The following is a 15,211-nucleotide window of genomic DNA, read 5'->3' as shown; positions in this document are numbered from 1 at the left end:
TCTCCCTGCCCCAAAGGAGGTCTGCGGGCCTGCAGCGATGCCTGCCGCTGCGGCTGGGATGCGGGGCTGCTCCCACGTTTCCCGTAGGCTCCCCTCGCCCACGTTTCACACCTCCGTGCACCTGCGCTGATGGGAAGGGAACGGCCTTCACTGCACTGACTGCCGGGGCGGGGGCCAGCTCTGAAAACGGAGCAGCAAACCAGGCCTTGCGTGTGTTGGGAGCAACGGGCGGACACCTGCCCTGAGCGCTGGTGCTGAACGGCAACGTCTCTTTCCAGCGTTGGCACTAGGCAAAGCCATTGCCGCGGGATGAGGGATGCTCAGGGACCGCGGGTCAGGCACGCTCTCGGGGAGACCTGGCAGTGGAGCCCGGCTGCTGCACCGGCGCCCAGCCCCAGCGAGCTGGACCCTGTCGGGACCCCTCGCCCCGGCACCCTCCTCCTCCTCCTGGCCCCCACAGTGGGACCCACTGAGCGGAGCCTGCGGGCCCCGGGCATGGCTCCTGGGCAGGCAGTTACCGCGAGGCTGGCTGGTGTGTGGAGTGAATATTTTATTTTACACAACATAACAACACAGCGTTGTCGTTTCTGTACAGCATCTGCCTAAAAACAAAGGCAACACCATTGTCACGGAAAAGAAATATACAGTCTGACCGTTTTAAAAAATATCATTTTACTGATTGATCCAGAAGTGGTTATTTGTTAGCTCGGAGGAAATTTAATTTCCTTTATAAAAGGCTTTTTCTGTGAAAACTCTTTTGTTTTCTGCTACTGCAGAACCAGGAAGCCAGTCCTAGAGTAGGGAAGGCACTGGTGCTGTTTCATGCTTTTTTTCACCCCTTAATCTTTTTTTTCTTTTTTTTTTTTTTAACATCTGAATGTTGCCTTCGGTTTTGATATTAAATAAAATCAAATGAAAACTAAATAAAACCCTGTGTGCACTGGGTGGCTTACACAGAACCCCGCATGAACAAGCCATTAATCAGTGAGACAACAGTGGACTTCCAAATCCAATTCCCCGGGAGAGGGAGTTTCACACAACGTTTGGTGTTTTGTTTTTCATTAAAATAAAAATTAAAATAAAAAAAAAAAAAGAAAAAAAAAGCAGGTCACACAGTGCTTTCCAATATCCACTCAGAACTGGAGAAAGTTGCTTTTCCACTATCCACATCAGAGCTGTCTGACTGGACTAGCATCCCGTTCATGGACATGCTCCTTTTGGACCGCAATCCACCTGCGCCCCGGGCGCTGCCGGGGCAGCGGGACTCCGTCAGCTCGCCGCCCAGGGAGAGCCTGCGCTTGGCTCGGGATGCGTCAGCTGGCAAAGTGAGGAACTTACTTGGCTTTGATTGTGCTCTTTTGTACGTGGGGGCCCCTTTGACAGAGTCGGGGGGACGGCTAGCTAACTGCAGGGCAGTGGAGTTATTTCTGTTAGTGTTTTGGGACTCGATACTGCTGACAGCTTCACTCTGCGGCTCGCTGCTTGGCTTTGGCCCCGGCTTTCGCTTCTGCTTCTGGGAGACAGAAGTGCTGGAAGTCCAGGCGGGAGGCAAAGCGGAGGTAGTGGTGGCCGATTCCTGGCTGGAGCCGGTCTCCGGCAACTGCGTCACGCCGTCGCTGGCAGCCTTGCAGCACTGGATGCCCTCTTCGTGCCCAACAGCCTGCTTGGACATCGACTGAGACAGCACCCCACTGCAGCCCTGGATCTGAGCCCCATTCGTCTGCGAGTACACGTTGCTGACCTTGGTGGCCTTCTGCTGCCCGTTGTTGTTACACACCTTGTAGCGGATCATGAGGATGATGATGAACACGAGTACGGAGGCCACGATGATCCCACCAATGATGATGATCATGGTCCCACCCAGGAACTGGGACTGCATGAAGTGGCAGCGCACATAATCCTGCTCGGTGGTGAACTGCGTGCAGCCCACGACCCTGGTGGCGGTGAGCGAGGTGATTCCGTCATCATAGATGGCCAGGACGCACAGGTCGTACACAGTCCCAGCGGCCAGGTTGTTGACCAGGAAGGTTTTGCTTGTGGGAGGTATCATTCTGGGGGAGAAGGAAATCAGCATCAATGAACCCGGCTGACCCGCAGGCACCTCCCCGCCGTGTGCTGCAGCCCCCTGACATGGTGACCACCACCAGGGCTCAGCTCCTCCGCTCCTGCCGCCACCCCTGCAGGGCTGCTCGCCATCCCTGCAGCAGCTGCTGCCCTGCATTTGGTGCGGCAGCAGTCGCCGCCAAGCCCCCAGGCACAGCTCTGCATGGCAGAGCCCCCCATGAGAGTGACCACATCAAAAACGTAGAAGAAATTACCAAAGACAGTTTTGAACGGTGTGACTGTCGCAGCCGGCAGCACAGTGCCTCTCTGCACACCAGCAGCATGAGAGACCGCCAGAAAGCGCTACGAGGAATGCGTTTATGGACACCTTTTGCCCTGTGTTTTCATAAAGCTGTGAGCATTAAGAACCATTTGACTCATCTAACTTTACAACCTTTCTGCCAATCAGATTAGTTCAGAGGATTAGAGGTCCATTTGGATTACCTAAAAATAACACCATTCAAGGTAATTTCCCTATTTGCGAGCAGAAAATTGCATGAGTCTTTCCCGAGACTCCCACCATCTGTTGCCACAGGCAGGGCTCTGCTCGGCCGGCGCGGCACGGGAAACTGCTGCTCTGCTGGGGTGGGCTGCCCGGAGCCGGGGGCAGCATGTCAGTGCCGAGCAGCCCGGCAGGGCCCCGCACAGGCGGGCTGGGGCTGCCTTACCTGTAAACAAGGGAGTCATCATAAGTACCGTTGTACTGGATTTGGAACATACGTATCCCAGGTATATTCCTCTGAAAATTGAATTTCAGCAGAGCGGTAGAGGATGTTGCTTCCGCAACGACCACCTTCTTATCTTGGCTGACTTTAGTATCCCCGTTGCTACTGCTCGTGTTGGAGCCCGACTTAGTGGAAGTGGAGATATCCGAGGAGCCGGGGTCAGGCTCGTGGATGTGGTTTGTGCTGTTCAGCAAGTGGGGGAGTTTGATTATGTGCAGGTCCACCGTCTGCGTGGCCTCCCCAGCTGGATTGGAAGCAATGCAGGTGAAGGAGCCCGTATCCTTCACCGTCGTTATAAGGATGTCGAGCGTCCCGTTGTCATACACCACGGACCTCGTTGCATTTGAAATCAGTTTGCCCTCAGGTGAAATCCAATGAATTGCTGGTTCAGGGTCCCCCCGGGCCTTACACCGCAGCGCTGCCCGCTGACCCTCCAGCACCCGCAGCTCGTGGGTGTGCCGGGTGATGAGAGGAGGCTCGCACAGGAACTCCTCCTCGGGAATTGACCAGAAGTACCGGCCAGACAAGAGCGTGGGAGAAGCACAGGTCTCCAGGTCGTCTTCCCTCGAAAGACGCCTCAGCCACAAAAGCTCACAGTTGCAATGCAAAGGGTTCCCACCAAAGCTCAACGCAAAAGTCGAGGGGCTGATAATTCCTGAGGTTGCTAGTACCTGAGCTCGCTGGAAGAGAGGATCAGGCGGTAGCTTCTGCAGTTTGTTAGACGTGACGTCCAACCTGGTCATCTTGTGGAGGTGGGAGAAGGTCCCCTTAGGAATATGGTCAATCATGTTGTGGTCTAGACTGAGAGTGTGCAAACTAACCATCTTCTCCACTGCATCCCAGGGGATGGTTTCCAGATTGTTGTAAGACAAATCCAATTCCTCAAGAGCTAAAACATCATCGAAAGCTGTGGAAGAAATTAAAGTCAGCTGGTTGTTGTTAAGTATCAAGTGGTGAAGATTGGAGAGTCCACTGAACATGTCATTGGTGATCTTAGTCAATCGGTTGCTGTTCAAATGCAAAGCCCGCAAATTGCGCAAGTCAGCAAATGCGTGAGGTGTAATAAAACTGATTGTATTCCTGGACAGCGTCAGGTCCACCAGGCTGGTCATATTGGCAAAGTCTTTCCTTTTAATGTTTGTAACAAAGTTGTCTGCCAGCCGTAACTCCACGGTCCTCCTGTCAATGTTGGGAGGAACAAATAAGAGCCCTTTCTTGGCACAAAGGGTGGCAAGGTTCGGAGACAAAATCTGACAGACACAGCGCTTTGGGCAGATCTGAGCTCTCACCGCTATGCCAATGAACAGCAGAAACAAAAGCAGTTTTTCCATTGTAGATCAGGTTCAAGAGCCTGTAAGGGAGAGCAAACGTCTGTTAGTCTCTGCAAGATAAGCAAATCACATAATGAAAAAGCAAAGACAAACCGTCTGTGGTTAAATCATGAAACTGATGTTCATGTAACGGTGTGTCATCCTCATCTTGTTACCCAATGTCTTTACCATTCTCCATATCCTGACATAAGAGCTTCTACACTACCTTCCAGAAGAACAATTGAGAGAGATATATGTTTGCATACACACACATATACACACAGACACACAGACACTTATATCCAGATGACAAAGCAATTTGGAAGAGGCTGGTGGCACCGTACATGGCACAGCAGTGCCTTCCAGGCCCCTCCTGCTAGAGCTCATCCCCGCTGTTCAACGCACCTCCACTCCAGGCACTCAGCTTTCAGACAGATGCTCCTGACCCCATGGTCTGGAGTTACTTTGCCATAATGCCATTTATGTATTGAAAATGAGGGATGTTTCATGTGTGCTTCACTTGCTAAGCTAAAACTCTCAGCAGCCTCTAAACCATGGCAGTTCAATGGGTTATAGCCATCTCCACCGAACATTTAATCTCTTAATGCTATTTTCAGAATAAACTCAGGAGCTAATTTTATGTCATTCAAAAGCCAAAAATGCAAATAAAACAAAAAAAAAAAAAAAAACCAACAAGAAAAGCCCCCACAACAACAGGGATCTAAATAAAAATGGAACATGGCCTAATTTTAGATCATCACTGTTTTCTCAGCTGCCACAACCAGCAGCGCTGCACTCTTCTCCCAGAAAGCCTGACAGTTCAATTAGCCTTATCTCTTACATTGCCAGATCCAGGATCCTCACAGAGTATGGAAACAAGGAAGATAACAACAGTGCCCACACCAGCTAAATGAAATCATCTATCAGTGACTACGCCAAAAACTCCGCGAGAGCTGCGGCGCTGGTTTCTGCGCAGCCCTGCGTCAGCATCCCCCCCACGGTGTGGGCAGGTCGCTCTTCCACGGAGCAGGCGGGCGGGAGGAAGCACAGTCCTGCGGAGAAGCACCTACGTGTCCGAGAGGGAACTTGTGCCGTCGTAAGCAACAGACCTCAGCAGGACTCCGCGTTGGAAATGAAGCACTTGTCTCCCTTCGGGACTGATAAAATTATACGTGTACAGATTGGATTACTCAGATGCATTACCATCCCAGAAATGTATTAACGAAGCTCAGCTAAAATAAAATAAAGTTTCACAGCTAGCCATAAGCAGGAGTCTTGAATTGTCATGGATATTTAAAGACATTTAACGTCAGTACAATAATTACTGCTCCTATTGTCCAGTCCAACCATAATCCATCCACAGTGCCATGCAAACTAAGAGGAGCCACCAAGCTGCAAAAAGGATGAGTGAAAATCCCAGCCTCTAAACCCTGTTCTTCAGCACTATCAATTTTTCTTTTTTTCCTGATACTGGGGGCTGTAGGTTTTCATGACTACTGATTCCAACTCTTACCTTCCCATTCAGGGAAAAAAAAAAAAAAAAGAGGTCTTCAGCTGAGTATGCTGCTGCGGGCATGGCCTATCACTGCTGTAGTGCTGGGAACTGTTACCGTAACCGTTACCATTACTGCTACCATTAACTGTAGCAGAAAGCAAACTTCCCGGGCAGTGCTCAAAAACGCTTTGTGGATTCAGTTTCGCCTGGCCCGTGCCAGCACTGCAGTTCGGGGTGGTCCTGCAGGTGAAATGGACTTGGAGGAGAATGGTGATGCCGAGCAGTGGAGGAGGAAGCACAGCAGAGCAAACTACATACTCCAACCCCCAAACCCCACTGGTGATGCCCGGCTGGCCACCTCCCGACGTGGCGGCCGCAGTCACAGCCATGGGCTGTCACCCAGCCTTTCCAGGCAGGACTTTTCTCTTTTAATCTAGATCTGGCACGTACCAGATTCAAATGGACACAGCAGCTCAGGGCATCCACAGCACAACTGCCAGGGTCCCCAGACAGTATTGGCTGGGGACACCACGCTCATTTAGATTTGCTAACTTAATACTGTTAATTTAGATTTGTAGCTGTGATTAAAATAATGTGCTTGGATTCAGCCAAGTTCATTTGAAGAGCTATACAAGATTAAAACCAAATCAGCAAGGTGCATTTAGAAGTTTGGAAATACTGTTACAAGACGAAACGGTGACATAAGGAGACATAAATTTAAACCACAGCTGGAACGACAAGGTTATGACGAGGTTACCCACCAGTGGGCGTGGGGTTTTTTGGATTTTAGCAAAGCTTTTGATACTGCCTCTGACCGTATCCTCTGGACAAAATGCCCAGCACACGGTGAAAGCTGGACACAACGTGATGGGCGAACACTGGGTTGAAGGGTCAGGCTCAAAGGGTTGTAGCAAATGGGGCAACACCTGGCTAGTGGCCAGCGACTGTTCCCCAGGGCTCAGGTTTAGGGCCGGTCCTCTCCAGTGTTTCCATGAGTGACCTGGACAGGGACGTGAATGCAGACCATGTACGCCTGCCAATGACACTGAATTAGGAGGAGGCGCTGAGTCCCTCGAGGGCAGAGGGGGCTTATGGAGTGGTCTTGGTGGATCAGAGCTCTGGCACTTACCAGCCCTGTCGACTGTAACGAGGACAAATGCGGATTCAGTGCTTGGGACCTGATCCATCTGTCTGTCCTCTCCCAGCACACCCCAGGCCTCCATGGCAGCAGCTTCACAGCCCCGGACAGGGTCCGCTCTGGGCAGGGCAGGCAGCTGCCCGCATGCAAAGGTGGCAGGATGGAGAAGGAGGCTGTCCCTGCAGGGAGCTGCCTGGCGTTGAAGCTGCAGCCGAGACCGGAGCATCCATGGCAGTTAGAGCCGGGGAGGAGTGAAGAGTGCCCTCACACAAAACAGCAAGCCCCTGACTAGCTTCTCCTTGCCAGGCCGCTCCGCTCCAGCCCCGCAGACACACACCACCGCGGCGCCAAGCACCCCTCTGCAGAATGAGCGTCTCGGCCCTGGGCTGCCCCGGCACAGCACTGGCGAAGAGCAGGCCAGGCCCAGGAGGCCCGTCACCCTGGTACAGCCGGGTGGGCACAGGCAGAGGCTGAGGATGGCGGATCGCAGCCTGCCAACATGGCCCACGGCCACGGCTCCCCAGAGGAAGGAAACTGGGGAAGGAAACGAGCACCCCGGGTCGCTTCCTATTTTTCAGGGCTACAGTGACTGCACCTCCGGGAGGACAGTGCCCATGGGGAGGGAGCAGCTCTGCCAGCCCTGGCCCCTGGCACTTGCCGGGAGGACGGCTCCAGGGGGTTGGTTCAATAACTGCAGCATTCCTGGTGAGGTGTGGGAGAGCGTGCAGGGATGGGTGACGGGTCCCAGGACGTCAGCCATTGCGCTGGGACAGTCGGGCTCCAAGCCCCCACTGCCAAGAGCAGCCCCCTGAGAAGGCAGCCTCCATCCTGTGCCCGCAGCAGGGGCTCCTGGAGGCGCCTGCGCTCAGCCCCAGTGGGGGCCGGGTCGGGGCCAGGTCTGGACCCCAAAGGCAGAGCACACCACGGCGGGCAGACCCCCCCGGGGGGGCCAAAGCCTGTGAGTGGCTCCCGGCACCGCACTGGGCTCCTCAGCCATCTGTCCTGGGGAGGCAGGGCTGACGGGCCCACGCCGTCCGTGCAGCTCTTCCCAGCTCCAGTCCTGCCCGAGGGGCTGCACGCCACAGAGACGGGGCTGGGCCAGCACCAGCACGACTGTTTTAAAATCCTGTCAAGTCCATCAGCTCTCTCACACTGGGGCTCGGGAAGCTGTTGGGGGCAGGTGCTTGGGGGCAGAGAAAAGCAGGCACGCCGTTTCTCTTGGACCGTGTCCGAGCCCTGCACGGGAGCCTGTCTCCACACTGAGCTGTCTTAATGAAAGCCAGAGGTGCCCGTGGGCTCCCACTGCTGCCCAGCATCCAGCTGTCCCCCGTAAATAGTTCCTTATCCACCCTTATCAGGTTTTTTTGAAGTGTCACATAAGTTGTAATAGAAACGTTAGCAAAGCCTAAAAAAAGTTGTGCGTTTGCACAAATGCTCACAAGTGCTCTAAGATCTGTGTGTCATGCAAAGATGTACTGACATTTGCAGCTGAAGAACAGTACTGGATACTTCAATTGATAGAAACAACAAAACCACACTTGCATCTAAATGACCGGGCCGGTGCCCCAGCCTGCGTGCCTCCGTGGCACAGAGACAGGGACAGCACGTCCTCCCCAGGCTGGATGTCACCCCTTCGCTGCAGGGGCAGCAAAAACGTTTCACCACCTCACTGAAAGACTGCGGAGTATTTCCTCATGGGGGTCCTCGGTGTAGTACGCTGTCTCATGGCTGCGGCCCACAACTGAGATATTCCAGAAGATGGCAGGAACCACAGGATCTGGTGGCTTAGAAGAACAGCCACCGTAAGAAGACATGTCCCTTGAAAGTCAGCCAGACTGTACGTCCTCTCCTTTCCCAGCACACCTCGTCCCACACACAGGTAACTCGCAGTGACAGCAGCACTGACGCGGCTTACAGCTCGTTGCAGAAAACACCTTTTCAACTAAGCAGAGCATTATCTGATTCTCATTACTTGCTTAAAAAATAAAAAAGAAGAAAAAGAAAGCACATTATTACCATAAAACAAATAGAGAAATGCTGGTTTCATGGGAAGGTGCTCATTGCTTTCATTTACTCCTTGGTGTCTGCAAAAAGATAGGGATATTCAAGCTCCTCGTGTGACGTTTGTGATTCAAGCAAAAAAAGGCTCTCAAATATGAATTTTAAAATCAATTTTGTTGCTACATTTGATAATTTGAGTTATTCAATCTGTCTATAAAAACTAACTACAAATTACAGCGGGCTGCACAGATCACTGCCATACACATGCGAAAATTGTGTCTCCCAAGTGCAAACAACCCCGTCACCCCCTGGTGCACACTGCCTTTGGGGCTGGGGCAGACCTGCCTGCTGCTCTCCTGTCGACCTGAAATGACTGAACTAAGGCATTGCCCCCAGAGTGCTGTTTCTGTTTCAGAGCAGAGGAAGCCTTTCCCCTTATTCACTTTTCCCAGCTACAGAGCAGGTCCGACAGCGGCTCAGCAGAGCCTGGGGTTGTGGGTTTTGCAGAGCCTGGGCTTGTGGGGACAGGGACCCGTCTTCCCTGTCACCCCCTTCCCACCTCTGCCCTGGCAGCTCCCAGGTGGGGCATGCCGACGCGATGGGCAACAATTCAGCATTTCTTCCCCTGCTGGGTGTTTCTCACGTGGCTTCTGGCTCCATCTCAGCTGTGCTCCCAGTGCAGACTTCAGGCTCCCACTGCCCCAGTCCCGGGGGCTGTAAAACAGCCATCCCAGCATGGAGGAAGTACCCTGCGCCCGGCTGGGATGAAGCCCGTGCGCAGGCAGGGTGCAGGGAGAGCTGGGGCAGGCCTTCCAACCCCCCAGTGCCACACACTGCACAGCAGGACCCGCCGGAGGGGGACGGCTCACTGGCACCAAGCCAGGCACTGGCACCCCTCTCCCACCCCGTCCAAGAGAATCCACGCGCCACCGCAGTCAGGAGCCACCTCTCCTCCAAGGACGGCAGACTCCAGCAGCCCCCAGCACTCCCCTGGGCACACGCGGACCCGGCCGCCCAGGATTTCCTGAGGAGGCAGACCCAAATCAGAAACTTCTGCAGGGTTTTGCGAGGCGAGGTCTGGCGCAGAGGCACGGCCAGAGTGACCCCAGCCCGCCTGCGGCACTGCCGTACCAAAGCCTCCCCCCCAGCACAGCCGGGGCGCTGCACCTGCGGGGCGAGCGGCAGCGCCCGTGCACGCCTCAGTGGGCCCCAATCGGCAGCGGGCTGTGAAAATAAATGACCACCCACCGCTTCTAGCAACAAATTGAGGTCATGTAAAGAGCTAATGAATTTGAAATTTCTGCCTGGAATTGATCCAAGGGACACAGGAATGAAATGTCATGTATGCCAGGCTGAGATTGCTTCTTTTTCCCGATGTGCGGCTTGCTGGGGTTTTTTTTTGCCCCCATCTTCTTTGGGAGCAATAGGTTTGATGATACTTAGTTCAGCATCTGCTGATGTGTCCAGTGCTACAAAGGGTCATTTGCATATTGTGAATTGCATAACACACGGAAGCAGCAGGATTCAGGAGATAGTAATTAATGAGCAAATGATTTCCACTGCATCTGATTCTGTTCAGATGGTAGGCGCTACACAAAGTCAGCGTGCCAGGGAAACCCAATGCAGCACACCAGTAGCTATTCAGAGCCAGCTGCTAATACTGGCTCAGACATAATCTGTCATCACTAAGGTCATGACAGAAGCTATTGATTGCCTTTCCTACCCCTCCAGGCCTCAGCAGAAGTTGTGATTTTCAAGGTCTTTGCAAATGCAATTTCGTGGTGGGAAAAAGAAAGTCTAGAACTTGATGATATTCACCTGCTGGGGATGAAGGATAGGGAAATAGCTGGCACCAGTCACCAAAGGCATCCTGCAGCCATGCTAAAATGGGTGCATATAAATGAAGATGCTGTGATATATGGCATATGAGCTGCTAAAACTACTTAAGCAGAGAACAAGGAGCTTCAATTTCACAAAGGTCAATGATATGTAAACACTCCTGAGTGTTTTGCTGAATCAGAAACAAAGCACCTAAGAAAACAGAAACATTCAGATCACAGAACCTCACCAAGAGGCTTCCCTGGGGGCTCTGCTGGCCCCCCAGCCGCTCCACGGGCCAGGACCATGGACCAGGGCCACGGGCCAGGACCACGGTCTCTCGCCCCAGTGGAGTGCACAAAGTTCCCCACCAGCCGCAAAGCCCTCTCACGCCGGTGAGGAGCAACATCTCCCAATACGGGCAGCAAGGAGCCCTCAGCTGCAAGGCAGCTCCTTCTGATACCCTGCCTGCCTATTTGCTTTGCGGGGAGGATGTGCTAATTTGGTTCTTTGATGCTTGTAATGCTTGCTGTAGGACTGAACAGGTTAATCACCATTGGGAGGCATGCTACAGAGGAAATACTGTGGCCCAGTCTTTGTTAAAGCTTTTCAAACACTGCAACAAATTCAGCTGCACCCCCTCTAACCTCTGGGAATTTTAAATGCTACAGGACATCAAATTGTGCTTGCTCCACAGCCTCCTTTGGTGCGCCTGATGCCGCCACAGAGGTGGTCAGGTGCGCTGCAGAGGTTACGTCCCCCTGTAAATAACGAAATATAGCCCAGTGCTGGAGGCAGGCTGGCTAATGAGCTGTTTCATGTAGCTGCTCTCATTTTCCTCTAGCCTTAAGCCGCAAATGATACGCATGCAAAGCAATGCATTCTGGGAGGCAATTTTTCTCCCCATAATGAGGTATAAACTGGCAAGATTAAAGCGAACAATAACAATTATTTTAATTAAAGAGATTTCTAGAGAAAGTAGAACCTGTATCAGTAAGACCTAGACCATGCCATGCGCCTGGCTGATGCCTGAGAGCAAAGCTTCTGTTGTTTTCACAGCCGGTGGCAGGGCACGGTGCCAAAAATAAAGTGCAAGGTGGTCCCGGCCCAAGAGATCGCAGGGGTCTGCACCCATTCTTCCGGAGCATGCCGCCCTTCGTGGCGGGCAGAGGCACGGAATGGGACGGGCGCTGAAAGGGGGGCAGCAGCTGGGGGGATGCCCGGCAGCAGGACCCAGCAGCAGACCTGGCAGCAGCAGGGCTGGAAGCGGCTCTCCACCAGGAGGTGGCTGAGGAAGCAATAGCACTGGGGAGTAAATGCTGCCCCTTGGAGGGACAGGGGTCAGCGCACGGCACTGGCGCGGCGACTGGAAGCAGTGCTGGGCATCCTTTGTCTGCTGCCTGTGCAGGGCTGGGAAGGTGCTCCTGAGGAAGGACGACATCAGCACATCTCGCCCACTGGCGCTTTCTGTAAGCAGCCACCGAGCCGGAGCTGGAAACACAGGTTAGACTGACCTTTCGTCCAAGCCACAAAGTCCCTCTCCAGTTCTGTCTGAGCCAGAAAATCAACTGGTTTTCTCCAGAAAGAAATAAGATGGCCACAATGCTGCGGTGTGGACAGCAAAACTGCAAACGAGATCTTCCAGAAGGCAGAGGTAATTCAGCAAGTAATGGCAGCAAGGAGGGCAAGGCAGGACAGAAGACAGGGTGCGAGGGGAGGTGAAGGTGAGTCTCCCCACACTGTCTGGCCCAGCCAAGGGCCAGAGCAGGGAATACTTCTGCCTTTCGGTGCCAGGCCCTTTCGCCCTGCCTGGGGCTGCGGAGGGGAGGAGGATGGGCAGATCTCCCACCAGCCCACCGTGGCAGGGTCCCGGCCCGCCATGGTAGCATCCCAGCCCACCCTGGGCCACGGAGCATTGCAGCACTGCACAGAAACCCTGCACGGGAGCGACATGCCGAGCCACAGCCCTGCTTGCACCAGAGCCAGCAGCAGGTCTCCCAAACCTCAGCCTGCTTCGGTCTGTGTTTTCCTGCCTGACCATCTATAAGTGAGGCCATGAGAGCACCCACCACCACATGGCATTGGGCAGCCGCGGGCCGGGGGTCCGGCATGCTGAAGAGCAGCGCTGGCAGCCAGAGCCTGGCTCGGGTACCCCAATTCTGTCTACCCTCGGCTTCAGTCTGGGACCGTCAGTCAAATGGCTGTGATAACGGAACAGTCATTACTTTATAGCAGGACAAAATGCTCACCCTGTCAGTATATTAACTTCTTAATTGCTTTATTAATCAATTAACCATTTACTAAATTGGCACAGCTAAATTTCTGAGGAAGAGTGCAAATATTAACCCGCTAGAAAAAATATTGGCTGCTGCATAATAACAACAATAGTATGCACTGGCACGTCTGCTTCCCTGGGCCCTGCATAGCGAGTCCCCGGCGATACAGGGCAGCCCCCGTGCGGGGGAGGCAGCACTCCCCACCTGCCCTGCCCCTGGGATCCCTCCGCTGGGAGCTACCCAGGAGGAAGGTTTTGCACTAGGAAGTGTTAGGCACGACAACAGTAAAAAATAGTTACATCATCCAGGGTACTGAGTATAGAGAGTAGCATGAAACCACTACATGCAGCATACCCAGAAACAAGCCCATGAAACACCAACTATCTCCAAGAGATTAATGCTTTGATTCACAAACACAGCACTTTTTTTTGGTATTCTCATGTGCCCAGTAAGCCTTTCCCTGAAGGAAGGAGTGATTATGCAAACTATCAGGGAGTCCTTCACTCAAGCGCTATACCAATGTCCTAAAGACACTTTGTAAGAAAAACCTGTATCTTGAGAATATTGCCTGTGTATGATTACAGACAGGCAGTGCTGGCTGCACCCGCAGCTGTGGCCGGTCAAGGCGCTGGACATCTGGTGACACAGCACGAGGGCACCGAGATCATTCGTCTGGCACAGGGGGAACCACAACCAGACCAAGCTGTAACCCAGGAAAACAGTGTTCCCAGGGGAAGGGCCAGAGCTGGAAGGTAAGTGACACAGAGCAAACAGAGGCAAATGCAAGCACACTAGAACGAGGAGCTTGGGGAGGGATGTGAGCACCTTCAGGCAGGAGCCAGCTAACACATACTGGGCATGACGGACGTGCCCCCTAAAGCCAGGGGTGCTACCTGCGACCGGGGACTGACTCCACAGCTCATGTGGGACTAACGGAAACAACAGGTACCAGTGCGACTGTCACACCACCGGACTGTCGCTACCGACAGTCGCCAGCCCTACGCAGCCAGCATCACCCCTGGCACAGCACTGCTCCCTCGTGCAGGTCAGCCATGGCCGACGAAGGGCCGCATGCTGAGTCATGGGAGCCCCCTCACACCTCATCTTCAGTGAGCTTTGATTTCGTGATGCACCTGAATTTTCCCCCGCTGTGCTGTGATGGGCGAAAGCACAGAGGGGTGTGAACCACCCCCTCACTGCACCCTTTGACACATCCCACTAGTGTTGTGGCACGTAGGAGGAATGGGACAGCTGGGGGTATCCTAACTCCTAACGCCTGGCTCTGGCGTATGGCACAATACCTAGTACCACATTTCATTTTTTAAGTTTCCAATTACATGTAGTTCAGAAAGTTGCTAGGGGATTTCAAGCACACGTGCAACAAAACTTTCACACGGAGTTGGTCAACTGTTTCAGATGTTTTTATTTATAAATGTGCACACAGAACCACAATTACTTACTAGTCCTCAGGACCAGAGTCTCCCAATTTATTTTCTGATGACTTTTAACAGCCCGCAGCGTTTGCCCTGGCTCAAGTGGCTGATCTGGTTTAGACCTTTCACTGAGGGGTTTGAAGTCTCTGCTGAAGGACCACCAGAAGAAGTGACCCATGAGCACCTGTGCAGACAAGGGGGCTGACACAGACACGAGGGGAAGCACTGGCTGTTTTGAGTGTGCAGCTTCTCACCCACCCAGAAAAACACCCGACAGCCCGAAGCAGCCTTGGGGGTTTGCTGCAGTAGAAGAGAGGCTTTGTCTTCGACTGTATTAAAAGGATACTAAACTCATTATTATTGTTAATTTTACACATTCCTCAGTTGTCCGCCTGCCCTGGAGACAGACAAGCAGTAAGGGGTGTCACATGCCAGAAGAGAATCCAGGTATTGCAGCAGTTTGGCTTTTTATTCCCCACAGTTCGTCTGTTTCGTGAGCAACTCTGTTGCCTTCAATTGTTTGTAATCTTCAACATAATTCACAAGTTCTACTTGCACTTATTTTGTCTGCTGATTTTATTATAACCCATAAGATTAGAGTGTTTTGATATAATACTTTGTTTCAAAATCTCATCAGTGTAACACAGACCGATGAAGCATCAAAGGCACCAACTTCATTGCAAATTCCTGCTTGCCCTGGGGCGGGTGCCCTGGCCTGCAATCCATTGTGCCTGCAGCTCCCTGGGAAACCGGCTGCTCCACGTCCTTCTGCGACCGTCCCAGTGCACGGGCAGCCCTTTAGAGCAGTGAGGAAGGTAAGCGGACATCTGTTTCAGCTTTCATCCAGGACGTAAGTTCCTGAACCTGGTCTTGGCACGGGGGGGGGGGGGGGGGGGGGGGCGCCGCAGACGC

At 53.1% G+C, this 15,211-nt stretch overlaps 1 protein-coding gene across 2 annotated transcripts in view; it reads right to left on the bottom strand.

Annotated features, from left to right (window-relative positions):
* The window catches only part of LRFN5 (leucine rich repeat and fibronectin type III domain containing 5), a 15,253-nt gene extending 5,864 nt beyond the window's left edge, over positions 1 to 9,389 (bottom strand). Inside the window, exons 1-3 of one of the 2 annotated variants that reach the window (XM_009321622.1) lie at positions 9,368 to 9,389; positions 2,772 to 4,164; positions 1,339 to 2,051 (exon numbers count right to left, since the gene is read on the bottom strand). In XM_009321622.1, the coding sequence (XP_009319897.1) occupies positions 1,339 to 2,051; positions 2,772 to 4,164; positions 9,368 to 9,389 (2,128 nt within the window). Of the gene's footprint in view, positions 1 to 1,108; positions 2,052 to 2,771; positions 4,165 to 9,367 lie in introns of those variants that run through there. The other variant, XM_009321621.1, reaches the window with a different exon arrangement.
* Between the last annotated feature and the right edge of the window lie 5,822 nt (positions 9,390 to 15,211).

Source organism: Pygoscelis adeliae, unplaced genomic scaffold, assembly GCF_000699105.1.
Source record: "Pygoscelis adeliae isolate BGI_AS28 unplaced genomic scaffold, ASM69910v1 Scaffold43, whole genome shotgun sequence".
Classification (NCBI taxonomy): domain Eukaryota; kingdom Metazoa; phylum Chordata; class Aves; order Sphenisciformes; family Spheniscidae; genus Pygoscelis; species Pygoscelis adeliae.
This window is presented reverse-complemented; position numbering and strand designations above follow the sequence as displayed.